Genomic DNA, 25,482 nt, shown 5'->3' with positions numbered 1-25,482 from the left:
TAATATGCCTCTATTAACTCTTAATATTCCCTACTGTCTGCAGTGAAATATATTTTTAATCACAATAGTGTACCCAGTGTATTTTGTTTATTATTGGATATTAATTTTCGAAACCTTTGCTGTATGTTTTGCAATTTAAGCATCTTTCAGTTGCAATATTTTACTAATGGAGAACTTTTACCATTTTATATTAAATAATATTTTACATTTAGAGCTAATCCTGTGGCTTTACTGACATGAGCATTCTTACTCATTGTAATAGGGCTAAACCAGATCCTTATACAATACCTTTCATCCCAAAATTTGCCAAAGCGTTTCACAAAAAAGGGACATACTCCTGCATCTCTTACTCATTCAAATACTTCCATTCATTTCAATGTGTGTATTAGTCTATCAGTGTTGCAAATAGCAGCTACTATCTTCCAAAGCATATTATTGCAAAACAGAAACTTTGCATGGTGTTGTAAAGCCAGACCCCTGCAGACCCAAAGATCACTGCAGAACAAAACACTGACAAAATCTATGGCCAGTAAAGAATAATTATCATGATGAACAGAAAAACATCTTTTCCCTGAACATTTGTTTTGAGGTTAGTTTTAGGCGCATGCTACCTCTTTTCCAAATAGATTGAAAAAAAACAAATGTATATCTGGGGTGTCATTCAGATGTAATGCATATTGTCAGAATATAATGAGGTGTTTACTTCATTTATTTTGACCACACAAATACTGACTGAACGCACAGCGTTCTTGACTCTACTGACTCTCTTCGTCTTCAAGAATTTCTCTGGTGTCTGTAAGTGTATATAATTCCTAAGTGCTTGTAAGACAAAAAGACACTCTTCCCCCATGTATATTTTACTCTGTCAATCTACTGAGTCGTGCATAATCTGAAAGAAATTATTTCCCTCTTCCTTAAGTATAAATAATCTATTTATATTGTAAAAACTTACAAATAACATTTTCAAAATTGCTCCTAAAGGGCTTTTGAAGGCCGCTGAAAGGATTTTAAAAGGAAATGGTAGAAGATGGTTTCCTTGCTCGCCCTACAACTCTGTACAAGTTCAGTGTACGTGGAAGAACTTCTTAATTCACCAAATCAATGTACAACTGTTAGCCATCTGATAACTTTCATGACACTTACTTTGCATTGTGTGCATACAAACATCTTGTGCCAGATTCTAATTCCTCTGGCACTAATGTAAATCTCAAGCAAATCTATTGGCTCAATCCTGAGTCCTTTTGTGGCTCAAGTGGTACGAAGTGGCCATATAACTGGCTTCAACAACCAGGTGCAAATTCTCTCAGCCATCATGTCCTTCTTATCCCACCATATGGGGCATAGTGAGAGCATGCTGCACTCTGGCAAATTCTGGCTGGTAGATGGCCATTGTAGTACCCCTGAGGCTGCTCTAAATTACACTAAATTTGAACTAGCCAACAGTCAAACCCAGAACTGGGAAATCACAGCGTGTTATTTCATCTCTGTTAAGCACCACAGTGGTAAAGGACTGAGCACCATGGTTTAAAATGAGTTGATTTACATCAGTGTCTGAGGGATCAGACTATAACTCTAGTTCAAAATTGTTTAAAAATAATTGGTATAACTAGGCTGATGACAAACACTGACTATAATAGAAAGATAACTGAATCTGATCTTATCAGTGCACTTATAATTCACTTAATGTGTAGTTTTAAATTGCACATTTTCATACGCTGAACAGGCAAAATGTGTCTAGAAGATAACTCACTGCAGGAGTATAATCTGTTTATTGATTAAAAATGTAATTTCTGCACTCCATTTGTACTTATGTGCCCAAAAAAAATGTTGAGAATGATCCTTTGGAGGACACTCAGATTCCAATATAGTGGTACAGTACACATCACTATCATCTATCTATGTATAGCTCAGGTTTTAAATTACAAAATGTAAATACGAACTGACAAGTAGTATGTTGTTTTTTCTAGTCACTGAACAACTAAAGAAAGCAAGAATGTCATATGAGTAAATTCAGTTTCAGGCAGTTTATCTACACGTAAATCCTGTGAATTCCACAGTCCTCACTTACACATTTTTATATCTGATTCTTGAATTGTACACATTATTTCTCTTAAACAACATAGTAAAACGTGCTTGTGTGTGTGTGTGTGTGTGTATTTTTATGATGAAATACCTGGACATCTGTACAGCTTTCTTGCCTGTGCAACATCTCCTTTACTTAGACGAGTACGCTGACCAATGGCAGGTCGTATACCATTATCATCACGGGAAGGAAGAATGGTATCCAGAAACATACCCCTAAAAAAAAAATAAAACAACAAAAATCGACTCATAAAACCTTAGAAAATTTTTTATAAAACTATTCATGTTTTTATATTATATATTTATTTTATAAACAATAAATATTTTGTCATAATTAAAAAGGTAAAATGCAAAATATTAAACAAAAAAAGAAAAGAAAAAGTGAATGGAAGAGAAAAATTCCCCAAGTTGAAAAAATGGCTTAAACAGTAGCAATGATAATAGAAAATAGTCTTGCTTTAATGCAAACTGGCAACTACTTTTTTATTTCGAATAGAAAACAATAGCTCAGAAATTTCCTATTCAAATTTAAATTAAATGGGAAAAGATTGTTGGGACCTAGTACTTGTCACATTGAAGACAGGATCTGTTGTTTGCTTAGTCTATTGTCTGCCTGGCAACAACATGAACAATTACACATTGCCTTGTTGTGAAATTCTTCTTCCAAAGTCCCTGTTCCAAATGAAGTCTCAAGGAGGTATTAAAGGTCTTACTTGCATCCATGAAAAGCAGGGCAATTCAGAATTAAGGTTGCCAATGCATCTTTAATTCATAAAACTGTGCTAAGCTATTTCAATGTAAGGGTATTTAGTAAGATCATTCTTCTGTTATGTGTTAGACCCCTGAGCTATCCTTCTGCTGCTAAGATATGAATGGTGAGCCAAATTCTGCTTTCTATTACAATGATATAAATCCATGCTAACTCATTTGACTTCAGCAAAATTACTCCAAATGACTCTAATGTAACAGAGAGCAAAATTAAGTATTAATCTTATCTCAGAATGTCCTTGGTTTGATGGATTTAAGTCTGATATTTTTTAAATCTGATTTTTTGAGTTAATTATAGCAGTATTAAATTAATATTTGGAGCAATATGAAAAAAGAAATATGTTCCATTAACATGCTTCAAAGTCTGAAAACCTTTGAATTCTGATGTGATGTCACTGGGCTTATTTAAAATTTTGCTAGATTTTCCTTCTTATCTTTGATACTCATTTATACTTGTAGCACATACACTGAAAGCTAAAATCTTGTATTACCACTTATCAGTATTGACAGTATAATGTTGTTTCATAATACTCAGTGTGCTAAGGCAGAAATAAGAGCCTAGGAATAGAGGCTGCTTTCTGAAGTACACTAAACTGGCCATTTTGAATGTTTTTCCTATATCCTGCTGTCATTGCACACATAAAACTCTCCATGACATGACTGGGATTATTCCATAAAGACAGACTGCAGGAAATATGTTTATTTTAAATATTAGAAGAAATAGTTCAAAGTACTAACTGACCATCTGAATAACTGTTTCTAGGAACAAAGCCGGATTTTTGTAAAACAAAAGAGCAACTGTAACAAGAAACTATAATTTTATTTTTCCACTGATATAACCTGAAAATGACCAATCCATAGAATTTAAAATTTAGGTAATAAGAAATCATTCCTCTTTTGCGTTCTCCAGCACCACCTTAAAAAGGCTTATGGAAATAACAAACCCTTGATAGTCTTAATACTTATCTATATGTTGTGACTATTACTTCATGAAGTTTTGTGGTCTGTGTTGACCTGTTCCTGGTGACTAAACGAAATCCTAGTTACTAACAGATGTTAAAGTTCCACACTGAATAGAACTTCCCCTCCGAACGTAATCAATGGCAAGTCTTATGGGCCTTAAGGGCCTCTGTAAGTGATACAAAACACTCTCTTCTGCCTAGAGGTAGAATACAATTCCCTATAGCACTCTCAGGCCTGGTCTACACTGGCAGGGTGCGGGGAGGAATCGATCTAAGTTACACAACTTCAGCTACATGAATAATGTAGCTGAAGTCGACGTACTTAGATCTACTCATGGTGGTGTCTTCACTGCTGTGAGTTGGCTGCTGCCGCTCCCCTGTCAACTCTGCCTGTGCCTCTCATGGTGGTGGAGTACAGGAGTTGACAGGAGAATGCACAGGGTTTGATTTATCATGTCTAGACTAGATGTGATAAATTGACCCCCGCTGGATTGATCGCTGCCTGCCAATCCAGCGGGTAGTATAGACATACTCTTAGTTTCTGCCAGCCTGGAGCATCTAAGACTAGGATCAGAAACTAAATCCTCATTTTGTAGTCATTACAGAGCATTAAGACTATGGTTATTCTTTTCTATTCTATAAAACTTCTTATACCACCTTCCTCAATGTAGCATTTGAGTACCTTCTAGTAGTGCATTAAACAACATCTACCATGTGTGTTTCATTCCCACATTCATCATCTTCGTGGAGGAGAACTGTGTGTGAAGTGTTCTGTTTTGGTAGATTTTTTGGGTTTTTTTTAAATGTACATGCTGCTATGTGCTTATATTAGAGAAGGCAGGTCATATAAGTGTTCCTTGCACTTATAGTGAAAAGTAGTGAGGCTGATGATGGTCTTTAATGCATGTAAGAGTTCATTCTATAGTCTTGGATCAGCCCCTGAGAAAGCTCTGTCTCCTGTACCACTGAGCTTTATCCATCCATTCATGGAACACATATGGTCCCCATCACCGTAACAGCCGCATGCCTCACAATCTTAATTATTTATCCTCACAGTACCCCTGTGAAATAGGAAAATGCTATTATTCCCATTTTACAGATGTGTAACTGAGGTATACAGCAACTACACAATTTGCCCAAGTTCACACAAAGTCTGAGATGGAGCAGGGACTTGAACCTGAATCCTCCTCCACAGACTTTACCCTTGTGGGGTCCATTGGCATTACAATGATAACATTTATATAGGGTGGTTAGTGGGTGAGCTACAGGGTATGAAATATAATCAGCACTATGGGTGAAAGGCCCTTCCCCAAACTTAAACTTCATAGGCAGGCTGTGCAAGGATAACCAGCAGTGGAGCAGCAATGTAGGAGCTCCCAATATGGGAACAATGGGATTCTTGATTGTGTGGGTCTAATGCAACTAACACCATGAACAGCACAGAATGAGCTGCAGTCTCTTGTTGTCAGATGCTACCGGTGTGATGCTCTGCTCTGTTCAATGTTGGTATCACTCAGCTACGTGCGTGTGTTCCCTCTTATGCGCTGCCCCAGCTCTGCAGATAGCTGACACAGCAGACTCAACGAAAACCCCCAATGACCACAGAGTCTAGTAAGGTATGAAGGCACGTCAGCCAGGTTTATTGCCATATGGACACAATGGTAGTTCCCTGTAGATTTCTTAGTCTAACTCAGGGCATACTACGAGAAAGTGCCTCTTGACAATGGACTCAGCTCAGTCACTGGCGGGACTTTCCACTGCCCCCTCAGCTGGACAAAGACACCGCCCCAGGGATGCATTCTTATACACAGATACAAACAAGTTACACATCACTCCTGACTTATTGAGGTGCAACCCTTCTACGCAGCAAGGTACAACCCCTCTACACAGTAAGGTGACGCCTCTCACCTTGTACATGTTAGTTCGAACAAAACAACTCTATCTATCATATTATCCTTTTGCCCCTGTCATTGGGATGGGTTAGCCTGTTCCTTGTTATCTGTGTGGAGTGTACAAGTATGTGAATGTTCTGATATCTAATGTTCAGTACCTTTTAGGTATGTCTCTTTTTGCAGCATCAGCCCTTTGCTTGCCAGCTTCTGTGAGCAGGGCCTGCCTCTGGCTCACAGCTTAACTTTGCTTTATGTTAGCAAAGTCTTGACCATTACTTTAGTTAAGGCCTCAGGCCTCATACCGGGCCTTCGATACCAAAGTTTCTGTCTCTGGGCCTCTACTTACTACATCTCTAATCTAGTTCAGCCCTTTCCCATGGCCCTGGTTTGTGGGGTACATTTTCCAGACTTACATCTCACTCACTACTCCCACAGAGGTACACAATTACTTAGACTTTATGTATTGAAGTGAATTTCACTCGTAGAGAAAGGAACACATACCTAAATATTTCATGTGCTTGATTCTTCTAAATTTAATTTTTTGCAGCATATGAGGTTTTACAAAATAATAGACAACTGTTATGAAATGAGGCTTCCAGGTTATCTTTATATTAAATCTAAATTAAAACAAGATTAAAAGGCTGCTTTGAAATTGAATATCATGTCGAGACATTAAGCAATCAAATTATCCTACATAGTTGGATTTAAAGAAAAACAATAAACTGTGTTTTGCCTTCTGTTGGAACACTCTCTGCTGAAGGAATATAATATTTTAAAGTTGTTCTGGAAATGCCATTGTTAAATCTATGGTTCCTAGTTTTCACACACGGGAATGGAATTAAAAGTCAAAAGGTATAACCTGAGACTCCAACCTTGAGAAGGTGTTCCTGGCATAGTGCATAATGCTGTCAAAATCATATGGTTCCCCAAGGGAGTTCACCTCTCCAGGCTCCATCTTCAGGAAGTTGTATTCCTGACCTACAAATGAGTCATAAGCAAAGTCTCAGATTAATCTTTTGATAAAGGTGGGAGAAGGGGAAAAAGAGCTACAATGCCATTCACAGAAACTCATGGATCTTAGTGAATCTAATCTTTAGAATAGTTAACTTCTCTTATTAACTGGATGAATGGAGGAAGGATCCATGCACTTAGAACACCCACTACTAACTTTATTCTACTATATATATATATAAATTAGCTGTTTCATTCACCTATGCACTGTAAGTGAATAAGGCACAGAACACCAACTTATGACAAATGTGGAGGTCACAACAGTCACTAACTTAGCCATCAATGGTAGAAGAAAAAAATCCACCTCACCACAAAGAGCCCAGCAGATAGCTCAGGGGTGGACAAACTTTTGGGGCCGAGGGCCACATCTGGGTGAGGAAATTGTATGCAGGGCTGAGGCAGAGGGTTGGGGTGTGGGAGGGAATGTGGGGTGTGGTGTGCAGGAAGGAGCTCAGGGCAAGGGATTGGGGCAGAGGAGGGGTGTGGGGTGCATGAAGGGGCTCAAGGAAGGGGGTCGGGGTGCAGGAGAGATGCGGAGTGCAGGAGGGGGCTCAAGGCAGGGGTGCAAGAGGGGTGCTGACTGCGGGAGGGGGCTCAGGGCAGGGGTTGGGTGCAGGAGGGAGCTCAGGGCAGGGGGTTGGGGTGCACAGAGGTGCAGGGTGCCGCAGGGAGCTCAGGGCAGGAGGTTGGGGTACACATAGGTGCAGGGTGCAGTAGGGAGCTCGGGGCAGGGCGTTGGGATGCAGGAGGGGTGGGAGTGTATGAGGGGGCTCAAGGAAGGCAGCTAGGGTGCAGGAAGGGGTGCGAGGTGCAGGTAAGGGGCTTAGGGCAGGGAGTTGGGGGATGGGGTGCAGGAGGGGTTTGGGTTCCAGCCCAGCGCTGCTTATCTAAAGTGGCTCTGGGGTGGCAGCAGTGTACACTGGGGCCAGGATAGGCTCCCTGCATACCTGCCCTGCTCCTGGCCCCGCACTGCTCCAGGAAGCGCTGCGGCCCCTGGGGGAGAGGGGTGGAGGGATCCGCATGCTCTGCCCTTGCCGTGCCTCCAGGTACCTCCCCCGAAACTCCCATTGGCCGCAGTTCCCCGTTCCTGGCCAATGGGAGCTGCGGGAGCCGGTGCCTGGAGGGAAGGGCAATGCATGAAGCCCTCTGCCCCCTCGCCCAGGGACCACAGGGACATGGTGCTGGATGCTTCTGAGAGCGGCACAGGGCCTGTGGCACCATGGGGGGCAGTCCTGCTGGCCAGATTTAAAGCCCTGAAGGGCCAGATCCAGCCCTCAGACTGTAGTTATCCCCCTGAGATAGCTGTTCAGTGGGAATTCCACAGGCTGGCTACCAAAGTGACTTTGCTTAAGTAGAGGCTACCTTTTCAGTCCCCTTCTACCACAACAGTTATTTGGGCCAACTTCCCACTACCCCTCCCACCCTAACCTCATGTAACTGTTAGGGGCACATGTGAGAGATGCCCTGATCTGTGTAAGAAGTAGAGGCTCACTTCCAGCCCTTCCAGCAACCTCAGGTCCTGGCCGAAAGCCACTGGTCCTTGTCAGTATACAAATATGCAAACTGGCCTTTGCTCAAACCCAAATCCACTGAACTCTTACCAAAAGTTGTTACCTACATTAATGAACAATACTGGCCAAACCTCTTGAACACAAACAGAAAATCAAAAACACCCTCGCTGCACATGCCAATTTCCTCTTGATGGAAATGTCTTTCTGATTCCAATTACTGATGACTAAGGCTCTGACAAGAAGGGGCATTAGCAGCTTCAGTTAGGAACTAAGGAGGAAGATGGAAACTTGCAAAGCAAAGGGCGGGTGGCCTGAGAATGGCAGTCCCAACCCAGGAGGAAGGTAAATACTGTACCCATTCACATGCAGGTCTGAGTGGCAACAAGTTCTCCTTGTGACATGAATCCACCAATCACAGGCAAAGCCTGAAGGAGGACAAGGAGCAGTTACTGCACCCAACCCCTTTTAGCATACATAGGAGTCCAGGATGCAGCACACAGAAGTAGGGTAGAGAATATGTGCAATGTGTGGACTCAAAGGGTAGCAGGAGAAGAGTCTGAACCCCTCTCAACCCTTCAGATTAAGAACCATGGGAAGTGTCTGTTCCCTGCCAGTCCTGCTCAAAGTCCCATTCCAAGGAGTATGCTGGGAATTTTAACAGCTTCATTGCATAACAAATTAAAATATTTAAATATTGCTTTAAGACCAAGAAATCATACAATGGCTTTTTCAGGGCACAAACTAACTCTTAGCTTACATCAGTTGCATGTAGTGCAATACTTAAAACATAATAAGCCTGGCTTGGTTTAAAGAGATTTTCGAAACTGCATGTTATGTTGTGTGTTTTTAAGAGCTGTGTAATTTAGATTCTTGTTTTACCCAAGCCATCTGGTAAAATAAGGCACTAAAAGCAAAATAAAACACTGCTGCACAAACACTGAGCAATTGGTTAACAAATAAAACAAAAGCAATGTTAAGATGAAAGCAGAGAAACCCCATATACTGAAAAATAAGTTCTCTTGATTTTATCCTGTTAGGCTATTTATTTTGTAGGACTCTAAAATATCCTATATCTGTTTCATCTGTACCTTCATATTTCTTTTGAAACTTGATCCATTATTATAATTCCATTCTGAAAATGTTTAAGAGGGATTTAAGTTGATTAAGTGTGACACCCTCTCCCACAGTGAAAATCCTAAAAAGCTAGGATATGCCAAGTTATAGCATCCTTCTTAGACCACACAGGATGTTTCCACTGACAGCAACAGACTGTTTGTATCATCAAAAGGAACTCGACTAGAGTGTTTCCTTAACAGTTGGAAAGACTGTACATCTCCCTCACAGTACAATTCAAAAATTTAATTACAACCCCATACTTTCCTCACAAGCACGTAACACATTGCACATGTGTCAATGCTGAATATGTGCAAAAGTTGCTGAGGATGTATTTATTATGTATGTATTATTATGCAAATGTAATTAAAAATTATGTGCATGTGTGAAAAAGTTAGACAGTAATCATGTTATCAAGTCATCAGTGCATGAGAAATAAGGACAAAGTTAGGTAAGGTATGGACCTTCCTTGAGCAAGCCAACATTAGCACTGCTAGTACAAACCTCTGCTTAAGAAATATAGCCCAGATCCTCAAAGATAATTACATGCCTAATTCCCATGTAAATCAATGGGAGTTAGGTGCCTAAATACCTTTCACAATATGAGCCCAGCTCTGCTTATTACTGTGAGTAGTGTCAATGATTTCAGTAGGCAGGTTTTGCTGACTGGCACAATCTGATTAGTGATTGTCAACCTATATTATAAAAGGGAATAGAAGGTATCGGGGGGAGGGAGAGCGAGAAAGAAACTGCAATGCAAGTTTGTTCTGCCTCAACCTGTTGTCAGGAGAGGGAAACTAACAGTCTGATCTTACTATAAGGTAAATTAAAGGATGAAATATTGCTAGTGCATATTAGGCATAAAAGAAGTGACAACAAAATTAGATTAGATCATAGCTGTCATCTGTTGTCTCTTGCAGAATGCTCTGCTGTTGTGACTGGAATAGCTAATAAATAAATATAACCCTTTGCTCTTGCATAGTATTTTTCATCTGTAGATCTCCACATGCTTTCCAAAGCAGCTAAGTATCATTACTTCCATTTTACAAATGATGATATTTAGGCAGACTGAGATGAAGTGACTTGGCCAAAGTCACCCAGGTCAGAGTCAGAAACAGGAATAAACCCCAAGCATCCTGACTCTAAGCCCTAGCCTCTAAATTATATTGCTTCTCATGCTCAGCATGATCGTCCACATTTGATAATAAAAATGAAAGTTGCTGATAAACCAATTTTAATTGCTTGTTAACTATAATCTATATTTTACCAAAAGCCATTTTTATCTCCCAGAAGTTTAAACATAATTTTGTATTTCAAACTTATTACTGTGTCATGAAGAACTCACCTGAATTAAATATGAATAATTTGTAAAACTAAATGTATCCGCAGCAACATAGGCTTGTAGAATCAAGTACAGTAATTGCATGCTAGCATGCTAGCATAAGTAGCAATTTTTATCTTCTATGGGTTGCTCTTCTGTCTCTGTGGGCCAAAATCAGCTTCTGTAGCCTAACTCTGATTCCAACAAGAACAGGTCAGATAAGCATTGCAAAGAACATTTGATAAGAATAAAACTTTCAATGGTATGGGCCAGATTGTAAACCTGATTTGTTTATGCATTTAAATCTGGGTATATAAATGGCTAGCCAGATAACCACATATCAATTTGCATACCAGTATTGGTTTTGTGTATACAATCATCATAACTGTGCATGCAAATTTGATGCAAAATTGCAAAGGCGTATTTCCATGTCAACATGGGCTTCACAAGTTTTGAATATCAGGCCTTTAGCATCTAAAACATCAACTTTGAAATACAGAGTCTCTGGAATCATAGGTTTATATCTTGACAAGATAATCTCAACCTCCCTACTTCCCTGTTAGGTAAATTGACTATCATACAAGTCACTTTTAAGGAGCAGGGTTGTCAAGCAGGGGCCTGCTACTTCTTCCACCTGAAGTAGAGGGTTTTGCAGGATGATCACAGTACATAGTCATGTGTGTGCCGCTGCAGCAGAGGGCTTTGTGGACTTGTACACATGTGTGATAGGGATGAGCTCACACATTTATTTAATGAGTGGGTAGGGAGAATGCTGTCCAGCATGACTTTATTGTTGAGCAAAACAGCATTAACTATTTTATTTAGGAGTATGGAGAATTCATTTATTGGAGGCAGCATGAATTAAGTTATCCAGTGTTACTTGAGTGGGCAGCATTAATTAGAAGAACTGAGTTCACCCAACAGGCCCACACCCAGTAGTATACAATCAGTAGGAGAACATATAGTAGGAGGTGTGGCTTGGTGCAGGCGAGGCTTAGGCACTAATATAGTTCAGCGTGGTGAATAGGCTTAGGCCCAGGGCAAGTAAGCATTGGATGGAGCTGGTCAGAAAGGTTCTCCTCCATGGAAAATGTTGACTTTTCATTGAAAAAACAAACATTTTCTGACTGAAAACAGAAAACTTTTGATTTTTGTTGGAAACGCAAATGTTTCCACTTAAAGCAGACACTTGTCACAAAAAATGTTACTTAGAGAAAAACTAAATTTTCTGTCAAAAAACAATTTCTGTTAGCGTTTAGTTCATTTTCCAAGCCTTGTCACAATTTTACTTATCTTTACCATAAAACCACAGTCCTGCCTCCATTGTATGAACATGAAACGTCCCACGGCTCTTTCCATAAGACTAGTGACTTTCCTTGGAGTCCCTCCAGGTTGTTTAACTGGATGTCTATTTGGCTGTTTCTCTCCACTCCAGATATGATTACACTTTAGTCGTACTGTATATATAGTATATAGTTTGAATCATGTTGGGATCCCTCCAAATAAAAAGAATGGTGTAAATGTAAAAATGTTAGTTTTGGCTAGTTTATTAGAATGTTGAATTTTCTAAGAACACTCAAAATTTCAATTGTAATTATTTTAATTGAAAAGACTCATTTAAAAAGTGTAAAAATTGTTACAATCTTCAGTAGAACAAAAATAAACAGTGAAATAATATAACCTAAGAACCCTTATCGAATTGTCTCACCTGGCTGGATGTTTTCTCTAATGATGGTTACATGGTCATCTCGGTCTGGTCGCGTGTGTTCATGCCAAAAGCCTATCACATGCCCTAACTCATGAACAACAATTCCAAATTTATCACAGTTCTTGCCAATAGATATAGCCTGAGGACCATTTCCCCTTCGACCCACATAAGAACAGCACCTGTAATAAAAATATAAATAGAGATTAAAACTTTCAAGAAAACAACTTAAAAATAACATTTTGCTAGAGGGCAATTTTAAAAAATTCCATACAGTATATTACATGACAGTGCTACAACAAGCTGAAGTTAGTATTTATAGTAGTTAATACAGAGTATTATTATATATAACTATTAGAATGTATTTCTTTTTCCAAGGTGCCACTTATGATCTAATGGACTGTTATTTGTGTTCTTGGAGTCACTCTGAAAAACAAAGGAGATTTGTACACCAAAACAAACAAACAAAATAAAATGGCTGTGATTAAAATCAGTCTTTTTTGCAGTGTGGTGCTGCTTCTGTGCTGTCTTTCACATAAAGTAGCACATATAACACCAGTAGGTGTGCAGGGCAAGTGATTGGCCCTCTACTGCTCTGCTTGCAGTCATCTCTGGATCATTAGGAAGTTCTGTCATCAGCTTTTTCAAATTTCTCTCCCACATTCCCTGAATAAGGATCTCTTAAGAAACATCTTTTTTCCTCCCAGTAGAGGAGACAGTAAACATAAAAAACCCTCCACATATTCATGCTTTCTGGCCTGGAGAGAGAGGTTGTCCTCTCTCAAGAAAGAATGGATGAGGAATGTTCCACTTTAGTGTGCAAAGAGCAAAACCTATTTTAAAGTCTAAAAATGCTTTCTATGACAAATAAAAAAATAAAAAAAGAATAAAAGTAAAGTCTCCCATTACTGACCATACTGGACTTGAATCTTCTCTCAGGTAATCTCCGCTCAATAATAAAACACTAGTTTTCATACCATTGTAACTCCATTGATTTCACTGGGACTATTCATATGCTTAAAATTAATCATGTACATAAATGCTTTGATAGACTGGCGCCTAAATCACATCAGAAATTGAATTAGAAAACTATTGTGTCTACATCTATTTTCCCAAACCTTTCAGCAGGCCCCATAGACTTGTGTCTCCATAAAATCCTCCAACTCTAAAAACACACAAAGACTCACCCTCTATAGCATTCCTGTTGTATTTCTGACTCAGTCCAGAACCACCAAATGGTCTGAGGCCAAAGTTTTGTTTCTAATAAGAGCACAAAAGCTATAACTTTGGTTCCAATACCTTAATCTTTCAACCAGACTTTCATAGCTAGGAGGGTCAGGAGCAGGGGAGAGTGGAGAAGCAGCAGCAGGGAGTAGATTCCTGCTGTGTCTATCTTTGTTATACTTCTTACCAACACTCATCCAGATTTCATAGCCACTCAACTCTGGTTGGCTAGTAGGTAAATCTTTCATATTTAATCTAAAAATTCATGCTACTTCATTAATTATGGTTGCAGGGTTTTAGAAATATTAAATGTTAATGATACAGTAACCCATTGAAGATTTACCTAACATCTGTCAACCCACAGAAGAAAGCACAGGAGAGAGATGAATACTTCGTAGATAACCCTGAAATGGAGTGAAATGAAGTTTTAAATTCTATGATACTCCTACGATTGAGTAAACAGGAATGCCATCTCTCCCCTTCTCCCCCAAGATTTTTCTGGTATGTGACAGATAATGTGGCCCACAAAAGTAATCTTTACATATTGGGAGAATGTAGTCCAGAAATAAATGGTCCACTTGTTCTCCCTCTCCCTTTTTCTTGGATAACAGTCTTCCTGAAGAGTCATTTTTCTGAGGGAGTGGTAAAAAAAAAAAAAAGCCAGCTTCACAATTGCTCTCATTTTTCATTCCTGTCTTTCTGTGCTTTCATGATTCCAATGTAATCTAATGGAGCTGGTATGTCCTTTTCAGCATCCATACTCAGCATTCTTCTGAGATGTCTGCTCTTTTGAAAAGGCTTGAAAAATGTAGTCTGCTCACTATGACAGGAAAAGGAAAGAACAGAGACTAAAGCAAAACCTATAGGGATGGAGAGATATTTGGGATCAGAAGGTTGGCTGAGATTTCTGACACACATCTGTCTCTATCATTTTATCTACTATTTTCAATTTAGCAAGAATAGTAAGAATATGACTCCATCACAAGCTCTTTAATGACCTTAAAATAAAAAAATAAGAATCCTAAAAAAAGTGAAAACATGGATGAATTGCTAAGGAGCAGTTCAGAGGAATAGCACAAAGATGTAGAGACAAATCAAAAGGACTAAAGCACAAAATGAATTACACCTAGCAAGGAACATAAAAGGCAATTACAAGAGGTTCTTCAAATGTATTAGGAAGAAGAGAAAGATGAAAGAAAGTGTATGTCTTCTTTTTAGCGGGGAAGGAGAGCTAATAACTGATGACATGAAGAAGGCTGAGATGTTTAAGGCCTATTTTGCTTCAGTCTTCATTAAAAAGGTTAATGGTAACAAGATACCCAACACAATTAATATTAACAAGGGAGAAGGAAGGCAAGCCAAAATAGGGAAAAAGCTGGTTAAAGAATATTTAGATAAGTTACATGTATTCAAGTCATCAGGATCTGATTAAATTAATCCTAGGGTACTTAAGGAACTACCTGAAACAATCTCAGAACTGTTAGCAATTATGTTTGAAAACTCATGGAAAATGGGTAAGGTCCCAAAGGGCAAACAAAGTACCTATCTTTACAAAGAAGAAGAAAGAGGATCTGGGGAATTATAAGTCACTCCACTTAACTTCAATACCAGGAAAGATACTGGAACCAATTATTAAATTATCAGTTTGTAATCACCTAGAGCATAATAGAGTTATAAGGAATAGCCAGCATGGATTTGTCAAGAACCAATCTGCCAAACTAACCTAATTTATTCTAATCCTGCAGGCCCTCGTTGAAGAGTCTGGAAACCTATAGAAACAGCTGGAAGCAAATCAGGTGGTTATCTTCTCCTGTTTGCTGTACAGGTGTCCAGTGACACCTTAAAGACTAACAGATTTATTTGGGCATAAGCTTTTCTGGGTAAAAAAACCCACTTCTTCAGATGCATGGGGTGAAAGTTACAGATACAGTCATAAACATCTGTCTGTATCTATGCGAGTTTTTTCATACAGCTAAATTCAGTCAGGGCTGGCTCTGGCTTTTTTGCCGCTCCAAGCAAAAAAAAGGGGGGGCGGCCGGAGCAGCAAAACAGGGGGAAAAAAAAAACAAAAAACAGTGCGGTTAGAGCGGCAAAGGAGGGGGGACAAAAAAAAACAGCATGGCTGGAGCAGCAAAGCTGAGGAAAAAAACAAAAAGAAACCCTGCGGCATGGCCGGAGTGGCAAAGCAGGGGAAAAAAAACAAACAAAACAAAAATGGTGTGGATGGAGCGGCAAATCTGGGCTGGTTGGGGAACAGCACGGCAGTTTTTTCATACGGCTAAATTCATTGCCTTGCACGTACTGAATCAGGGCTGGCTCCAGGCACCAGCCGAGCAAGCTCGTGCTTGGGGCGGCAGATTCTATGGGGCGGCATTCTGCTCAATCCTAGGGCAGCACAGCAGGTGTTTTTATTTTTGGTTCCCCAATCAGGCTGCCCTGTAGGGCATGGAGGAGGGGAGCACCCTGCAGCAAACTCGACAGGGCAGCCAGCATCCTCTCTCCCAGCCGACCGGAGTGGCGCAGAGCCCTCCCAGCAGGCGGCGCGGCGGTTGGGGCCGCATGGTCAGTGCCTCGCTGAAGCCTTGGCCACCCCCTCCTCTCTCTCCCCCCAACTCCCTCTCTTCCCCCCTATTAGACCGGGCGCGCACTCTGCAGCACAGGGAGTCCCTCTGCACCCCGGCTCCGGCCACCTTGTAGGGTTTTTTTGTTCTGTTTTTTTCCCTGCTTTTGAGTCTTATATCCCACTGTCAATTACTTTTTCAAATCATGAGGCAATAGCACAGTCTGATAAAATTCAGTCAGAGTCAATACTCTTCACTGTTTTGTTTTCTTCTTCTTCTTCTTCTTCATTCTGTCTCCAATAGCAACACAGAACCTTTCAAGATTCTGCTCTATTAGTTTCAAAAGCTAGGCAATGTGATTTGAAAAAACCCAAAACATCCATCACAGCACATAAAAATCACATAAAATGTTTGATATGTAAAACAAATACTAATTATTTGCCTTTGAATAACAGTAGTGTAAAATATTGATTGTCCTAGGGAGCTTTGGGTTTTATATTACAAAATGAGGTAGCTTTTTATAGTATATTCCTTGATTTTGCGAAATTTTACTGCTATTCCCACTAAAGAGAGACAATGTGGCCAAGATTTTCAAAAGTAAATAGTAATTTTGGGTGCTCAATTTGAGACATTTTAAAGGTGTCCTGGTTTCAGAAGGTAAATGGACAGGACTTTCTGAAAATCAGGCCCCTTCGGGTGTCTCAAGTTCAGCAGCCAAATTATGTTGAAAACAGAGTATCAGCCTATTTTTTAAAAAAATCAGCTGATTATGGCAATTTCTTAACTTTGATTACTAAATGGAGTTCAAACACTTCATACAGATTGCAGGCAAGCTCTTTGATTATCTTTTTCTACTTCAAAGGAGAACAGCAGTCAACAGTAAACACAGAGTCTTAAAATAACCATAGTAGTATAGAATACAGGAGGGAAGGGGTGTCATTAGGATTCACTGCATCGAGTGCCCTGCCATGCACACATCAGATTCATCCAAAGAAGTTACAACATTCTGATCACTCAGACAACAAAATGGAGTCAAAGGGTCAAGAATATTAAAAAAGTGATACATCAAATGGCACTGATTTGCAATACCTTTGTTGTGACCACATATTTAGATGTGCTTGGCACAAGGCCTGAGCATCTCTCTATAGTTTGAGCACTTGTCATCCTTCTCAAACTCAGCCAACAGGCAGACTATAAAGCTCCTGATTTCTTTAATCTTTATTGCACCAGACTGCAGCTGAAGACGGTAATTATTTATGAATCTCTAATTCCATGTAATCAGTGTAGCTGATCAATAATGGTGAGCAAAGAGAAACAACTGGCAGAGAGAGAGTGCAGTGATTACTACCGCTATTCTTTGAAAAATAAGGGCCCTTTGAGCCCCACAGAGCTGCCATAAAATATGTCTTAAAATTGATGAGTGAGAAGGGGAAACCTGTGGGATCTTAGTCTCAGTTTTTTGGTGGGTTAAACAGCTGCACACTACAGAACATGATACTTTAAAGCACCCTATTGAATGATAATAGCAGTTCACCATGACATTAACTGCATGGTGCTGTGGATCAAAATCATGCAGAACTCCACAAACCCACTAGGATTACACCCTTTGCTCTGGTTACATAGAGAGGAAAACAATCTGTAATTCACAAAAGAGAACTCAATATGAATCAATTTTGTTAATCACTTTACTGGTCAAACCACACTCCTTCCATTCACAGTCCAAAATGCCTCTAGGTAAAGTGGAAATTGGATTGACACTCATATAGAAATAACGTTAGCAATAGTGGTCTGCCTTGGACATTTTCATCAGGAATAAAATTGTAAGGAAAATTATTAGTAGTAGTTTTCTTCCAACTTCAAATATAATTCTTGGTAAAAGTCTTGTAGACAAAACCATATTATTTTCCTTATATTCATTTTGGTCTATATTTATATGTAACCTTTTGTTCCATTTGTTTGTTCCAAACTCATTTATTCCCAAACTAGGCTTTAAAATGCACATGAATAGAGAAGGCCAAATATTTGTTCTGATTTGGTGAATTTATCTCTTTTGGTTCTTTCCACAAATTGTCCACAAATAGATAGTGATTTTTACTGATTTGTTTGATATTCAAAACTATTCTGTGAATAGTTTACTAGAAATAATGTCAGCTTGCAAACTGTGTAGAGTGAGCATTCATTTGATTACTCAATATTCAGAAATGTCACCCACAATCCTCAACTGGTGGGGTAACTTGATGCTCCTGGCAGAGGAGGACAGCCCCAGCAAGGAGGGAGGGAGTCACTCACTGAGGGATACCAGGTAATTCCTCCTCACCATCCTTGAAGCCTCTGGCACCCATTGGGCAGTTAGGTGGAGTGGGAGGGGGAAAAAGTGCTGTTTGGCCAGCATTCCCAAGCTCATAAGATTTAACCTGGAGCAGGTGCCTGCACTTCAGCTGTGTTCCAGCAGAGAAAGGGTTACTTACCATTCCAGCAGCAGCAGCTACTGCCAATAGTATGCAGAGAAAGACAGGTAAGAATTACCCCTTCTTCCCAGCATGGAGGTTCTGACCGCTATTGGAGCAGAAGCCCCCTTAGGGAGGGATTCCATACTGGCTCCCCTTCTCAAGGGCAGGGAGGCTCAGAGCTGCACGGGGAAGCTGATGGGCAGCTGGGTTCCAAGGTGGTGCAGCCCAGGTTGGGCCTGCAACTGTGGCAACGTGCACACACCCTTGCTTGAGGGAATATGGGGGAAACAGTAGGTCATATGATATCTCTAAGGCAGCTGCAAAGGGCCCTGTGTCCTTGGGCAGCCTTGCCAGGGCCAGGTCTGTGGCAACTGCTCCCCCACAACCTGCTCATGGCAGGGTATGCTGTAGCTGCCGCAGGAGCATAATGCTCCTTGTCTGGTTATGCCCCCTTCCTCCCTACTATGGATGGTGGAAGGGGAAGGGCTCATGGGGCTTCCGCCAAAGATATAGACAGCAAGTCTGCAGGTGCCCAGTCCAGGAGCCACTCTGCAGGAGTCAGGCATTGGAGCAACTCAGCCTGGCCTTACAGGAGGCTGTAGGGGAGGGTGAGGGTTCATTCTCCAGCAAAATTGCCTGAATTGTTGGCCTTGGATTGCCATCTCACGGGGAAGAATGTGTTCAGTCTTCACAGGATTGAAGATAACTGACACAGATAATGGCCTGCAGATAACTGAAGCATATAACGAGTCATGGGATGAGAACAGGTGGGCAGAACTTTGGTGGTAGTGGATTAGAGGAGTGCATTCCTTTCAGATGGGATCCTGAATCCTTTTTACAGGAGGTCCATGGGTCCAAGTTTGGGGAAAGTGAGGGTCCAAGCATCAGGAAGTTGGACAAGGAATAGGTGAATGTCCTGGGGCCTGCACTTTGCCCCCGTAACCCACCAGGAGTCCATCAGGTCTCCTAGGGATACAGCAGTAGGGCTTACCAGCAGCCCGCACATAGTGAAAGAAGGGATTGCAGCCCTCAGGTGCAAAGGTATCTGCCTACATCACTCTTCCCTCTGACATCCCTTTTCATGGGATGGCGGGGGGTAAACCTGGTGAAACCATTGGCATTGTGGCCCATAGGCTGGGCAGCTTTCCTGAGAAGGATGGGCCCCTCTTAGATGAGGGTGTAACGATGTCACAGGTTTGGCGCTGAACTGATATTCCACAAAGGGATACAGAGCAGTCAGGGAGGCCCCCTCACCACACACACGCACAACTGGTCAGCAGCATTCTTAACGAGACACAGGTGGAAGAGAGGGCAGGTAAAGGCCTTGATATTATGAGGGATCCAATTGGCCCCTGGGGACTCATCTCTCTAAAGAGGTTAAGGCAAAGATTTGGAAGGGGGAGTTTGTGGATTTATTTACCTTGCAGTTTATGGAAGAGCAGACCAAGGAATGGGGAAAAGGACAGAAAAGACTAGGACGAATCCCACAGAGCTAAGGCGCCTCAAACTCTTAAGAACTGGACCATGGACTTTCACATTCATGTAAGTATAATTTGTGTGAGGAACCCAGAAAGATGTATTTCCTTGTTCAAGTCTGAGGACTTAATAGAGAGAGCATACACAACATATGGTGGGGAATTTGAACAGTGGACAGCAAAGGAACCTGAATTACCCTGGGGTAAAATAGACCAGAAATTTTGTCTAGAGTATGACTCCTTATCGCCCCATCCAGCTGACATTCACAGAGGTTGCCAGTGTCAAATTCTCAGCTTCAAACTGCAGATTTAAAAGTGAATGTATGCTTTGCATTTAACAATGGGAAATGTTTTTGCTCTCAATACTAGTGCAGACACCACTGTAGGAGGTGGGATGGGGGTCAGCAAAGCACCCTCTCTTGTTATGGGGGTAAAAGGCAGTTCCAAGAGAGTGGTAGGAAAGGGTGTCCACAAGGACCTAGTGTTTTGGGAGGTGCTACAGGGGAAGCAGTAATCATGGAAAGGTTTCTCCTCCAATTAAGGTACAAGTGTTATGGAATTTGTTACGGGCTACCCCGAGAAAAAAGAAACAGCTTATTTATAGAATGGATTTTCAGATGTTTTTCAATATATGAGGGAGTGGGATGCCATCCTGGGCAAAGAATTTGAAGTCTGTTAAAGGCTTTGAGCATACAATGACTCCAAAGGTTGCCATTTAAGTGACAGCAGGGACAATACCTTGTGTGGGTTTCAGTTTGATAAAGCCATGCCCATTGGGTGCTCTGTGTCATGTGCCACTTTCACAGGATTCAGCTCCATGTTGGAATGCGCAATTGTGCGGGAGTATAGCATGTGTTATTCAGTGCACTAGCTTGACAACTTATTTGCAAGTAGGGTAGATTAGGGAAAGGCAACTATGAGTACTTGCTTGAGGAATTCTAGAACTTGCTGAGTGCCCAAAGGTCCCCCTCACCATGGGGGAAAAAGAAGGCCCTGCTCAACCTTTAAATATACCTGGGCATAGAACTGGACACAGTTCAGGGTGTTTCTAAGGTTACCTGTAGAGAAGATAGAATTGGTCAGGGCACTGACATGGGCTCTCAAAGAGGCAAATAAAATTGCATTGACGGAACAAGTAGTCAAGGGGCACCTAAAGTTTCCATGGGTGGTAGCTCCTAGTCAGGCATTCTGCATCCATCTGGCATCAGGTTCTTCTCGAGTGTACAACCCCCCACCACTGTCAGAATGACAAGGGAAATGAAAGGAGATTTTAAAATGTGGGAAAGACTTCTGGAAGAGTTTAATGGAATTTCTATGACATTTGGACTGGTTGCTCAAGACTGAACTTCAATACAATTTGACATCTTGGGAGGAATAGGTTTACTGTCAAGGAAGGTGGTGTGCACATTACAAGAGACATTACCTTGATCAAGTTTTTCCTATACTGCTGGCAGTCACTTTCTGGGGAGAAAGCTTTTAAAAGAGCAAGTGTGTTTCTGGTGCAAGAAACAATCTGTGGTCCATATTGTAAACATACAGTCGGCTAAGACTGCTCAGGTAATGAAGCTGGTAATGGCCTTCATTTCACACCTGAGCCTGAATGTCTACACTGCCATTAAACAGCCCCTTAGCCCAAGCCTCGTCAGCCCTCGTCAGCTGTCATGGGCAAGCTATGGGTGTCTAACTGCAATGTAGACATACTCGCAGGGCTGATGAGCTAGCCTTAGAGAATTCATGGCATTTAGGGCTCAATAAGGGCTTCATCATGGGTGGCCTATACCTATACACCAAATGGTGCAATATGGGATGTGTCTGACTCATTGCTGGTTGGCTCTTTCCATTATATCTGGTGGGATAGCAGGCCTGTCCTACTCATGTAGTCTGGTGGGTTTCCAAGACCCAGGCAGGCATTTTTTACTACAGAAGCACTTAGAAGGGTGGTACAGGAAGGGCTGACACTAGAGGGACAACATTCACTGTTATAGGTAAGACCCAGTCTTATTAAAGACTTTAAGATGGGTCTGCAGCTGTGAGAGGGAGGCCATTTTTTTTAGGGTGGCATTGATTTTTGCCCTTTTGGGCACTTTTTGAGTGAGGGAACTGGTGATTTTGGCAACTGCAGGAAGGCTCCAGTGAGCACTGAACTTAACAGATTTACAAAAATCGACAGGAATAGTGTCCTGGCAGTTAAGGTCCTCAAAAAGACCAGAAGGGAATATGTGGTGTTGAAGGAATGTTCAGATGAACACTTGTGCCCTGTAAAGGCAGTGAAAGCCTTACTAAAAATCCAGAGCCTGCAGCCATCCACACAGGGCAATGGCAGCTTCCTAACAAGATACCAATTTCCTGCAGTACTGAGAAAAAACCTTGCGCTACTGCGTTCTTGACTTCGGTATATATGGCATTCATTCTTTCAGGACTGGGACAGTGACATCAACAGCTGCAGGGGTTTTGGTCCATGGATAGTAAAGGTGATAGGACACAGGAAATCAAGGTGTTACAAGATGTATGTCCACACCAAGGAAAAGATGGCAGGGAACAGTAAAAAGTAACTAACCCCGGGCACTTTTTTGTTTCAGAGGATACCCAGAGCATACTTAATATTCAGATTTGAAGCACTCTGTAGAAGAAGGCAGCCAGGATGGCAGGTAGATCTCAGCTAGGCTTCAGGTCCGAAGCTGTTTGCATCCAGTGGTTCGGCAAAGGAGGCATACAGTGGGATCAGCTCACGCCACTTCTGCTCTCATTGTTGAACAAAGCAAACCCGCTCACATGCTGGCTATTCACCTCAGGAGGAATAATCCTGAGGGCTGCACAGGAGTCAATTTAAGGGATAGAATCCAGAGGGATGTTAGCTTAATTAGGCAATTGTGGCCAGTGATTATGTTAGTATGGTCAGAAATGCTCACAAGATGGATTTGGCAGGGAGCTGCAGATCAGCCTGTGTGGACAAGACAAGGAAGAAAGTGAATAGGGAGGTCACTAGGATATTCCTGGAGACAGGAGGTTCAGTGATACAGCATATGGATATCTATTACAAAAGGCCTGAATTTTTCAGGGATTATGTGCACATATGTCAGATGGAGGCACTGACAAATGGTTGTGGAATGTGAGGGCCTGGATTGGGCAGTAGTTGGGAGCGAAGAGGTGGTGATAAAGATGGCACTCCCTGTTCCCAGTGGGGTTAAAGGATAAAATGAACAGTTCCTAGATGTAAAAACCTGGGATTTTGGTGATGGGTCTTTGGCTTAGAGGATGTGGTCAGACCTTGTGGCCCTTGTGGGTTGAGGTCCCCACTCTTCTGCACCGTCTATCCCCCTTAGAGTGAGCTGAGTCCTGGGAAGTAGACCGAGGAGAGACTACTCTCAATTAATGGACCTATAGTAGGAGTGCGGCAACACCTGCCTGGTACAGGAGAGTATGGGTGATGGGTGGGTAGAGCCCCGCGCGTGTTACAGTCTGCCAAATAAAATCCATCAATGTGTCTGTCCTCATTTCACTGCTAAGTCTACATCGATTTGCTACTTAAGCTGTATTACTAGTCACCTTTAGTAAGTCACATGCTGTTATTTCTCTTCCTGGACTGGAAAGATTTAACTTTTATAAACTGCTTCTGCTTCAGCCAGAATTTCATTTCTTGATTAGACAAATCTTTGCTACAGGTTCTGATTTCCTGTTAATATTCAGACTATACCAACAAAACTTTGTACTCTCTCACAAACTTCCAAGAAACAAACAAAAAGGGGTACAAACATGACAGAATTAGAATGTGATTCACAGTTCACAAAAACCTTCAGTAATACTTATGCCCCCCCCTCCACACACACACACACACACACACACACACACACACACACACACACACACACACCTTACCCAGCTCTACTCATAATTATGACTTGAAGGGTTATGAAGGGCAAACAATCAGAGCTTCACTATGACCAGCTTCAGCAGCAGAGCCTTTTTTCTTCATGCATGACTGTGGTAGTCATTACTAACATTAGAGACCTTTAAATATGATTATTTTAATATAAATATAAAATATTTTTGAACTCCATGAAAGAACTGTATCACCTGTTTAAATAGCCAGTCATTTCTACTTGCAAGAAATAAAGCTACTAAAGCAAAACATTAAAGCATAAGTATATTTTTAAAGACAGAATATAACTTTTATCCATTTTTAAAAATCCAGTCTGTAATGTGTATCATGTAAACATGGCATTTGGTTCAAACAGCTTTTGACCATTTAGAAACTGTACAGATTAAAGCACATGGAACATGACATGAAAGATATGAGTTTTCTTTACATCAGACAACTTTGTCAAACGCTCATACTGAAGGAAATCAACAGTGATTATTCTAAATCACATGAAGTCTGTCATAAGAAAGTAGTTAAGTGTGCAGGTAAATAAAAAAAAATGCCACAAAGATCAAAGGCATATTGCAGTGTGAAAACAATGTGACATATTGTTCCTCTTCAGACTCACTACATACAAAACAGACTTGCTCTTTTTCTCAGTAATATTTATTGTGAGCATGAGCTTAAGTGCCACTTGGGACAGCTGAGCCCCTTTTTGGCTTCCTATAGTGACTGAATCTCCAAGCAGCTTCTACATACCACCCAAGAACCATAAGCAGCAATTCTTTAGAGAATATTACAGATTGTAATTACCAACTAGCGGTTTACACAACATCACACTCTTTCAACCTGTTTAGAGATGAAAATGTTACATACCACAACCAGATAACTACATCCATATTTATTACCAGTGGACAAGAATAACAATGTATATTGCTTTGGTAACATAATCATACTATAAATCTTTATTTTCCATTGCTCATACTGCAATTAGAGGGTGCAAATGATCACCATCCACTAACTATGGAATTTCAACTTACCGGTGTCTTTTCAACTGTAATAGACTATGAAACAATACCTGGGTCCCATCTCAAACAACGTGTTAATTAAATGAGACATGACGAGGACGAGCCACAGTTCAAAACTGAACCTAATAAAATGTAGCAAATTCCTCTACTCATGTTATTCAAGCCTTCTGACGATGAGCTACCTGATCCATAGGTAATCAAAATCAAAAAAGGTTGTGAATGGGCAAACAGAAATGGAAGCTTTGAATTACCCAGATATTAAAAAATAGAGAACATAAATGGAGATGAAGTTGAGGAGCTTCTAAGCAATAATTACAAGAGTACGATTTTTATTTTATTTTAATAAAAGTGAGCAAAAAAAGAATATGGATGATGAATATCCACAAAGTACATTTTGAAGAAAGTGAAAGAATGGTGGAAAGTGGATGATAAGTGCGATAAAGGGAAAGGACTAAAAGGAAAACTGCATGTATAAACAAATTCATATATGGCCACACACTACTAGCATTAATTACAACAT

At 40.9% G+C, this 25,482-nt stretch overlaps 1 protein-coding gene across 2 annotated transcripts in view; it reads right to left on the bottom strand.

Annotated features, from left to right (window-relative positions):
• Nucleotides 1–25,482, bottom strand: part of TLL1 (tolloid like 1) — a 197,083-nt gene that overhangs the window by 67,108 nt on the left and 104,493 nt on the right. For both annotated transcript variants that reach the window (XM_050946175.1, XM_050946176.1), the window contains 3 exons: nt 12,369–12,547; nt 6,577–6,682; nt 2,174–2,298 (listed from right to left, as the gene is read on the bottom strand). In XM_050946175.1, coding sequence (XP_050802132.1) covers nt 2,174–2,298; nt 6,577–6,682; nt 12,369–12,547 — 410 coding nt within the window. The remainder of the gene's footprint in view (nt 1–2,173; nt 2,299–6,576; nt 6,683–12,368; nt 12,548–25,482) is intronic.

Source organism: Gopherus flavomarginatus, chromosome 3, assembly GCF_025201925.1.
Source record: "Gopherus flavomarginatus isolate rGopFla2 chromosome 3, rGopFla2.mat.asm, whole genome shotgun sequence".
Lineage (NCBI taxonomy): Eukaryota > Metazoa > Chordata > Testudines > Testudinidae > Gopherus > Gopherus flavomarginatus.
This window is presented reverse-complemented; position numbering and strand designations above follow the sequence as displayed.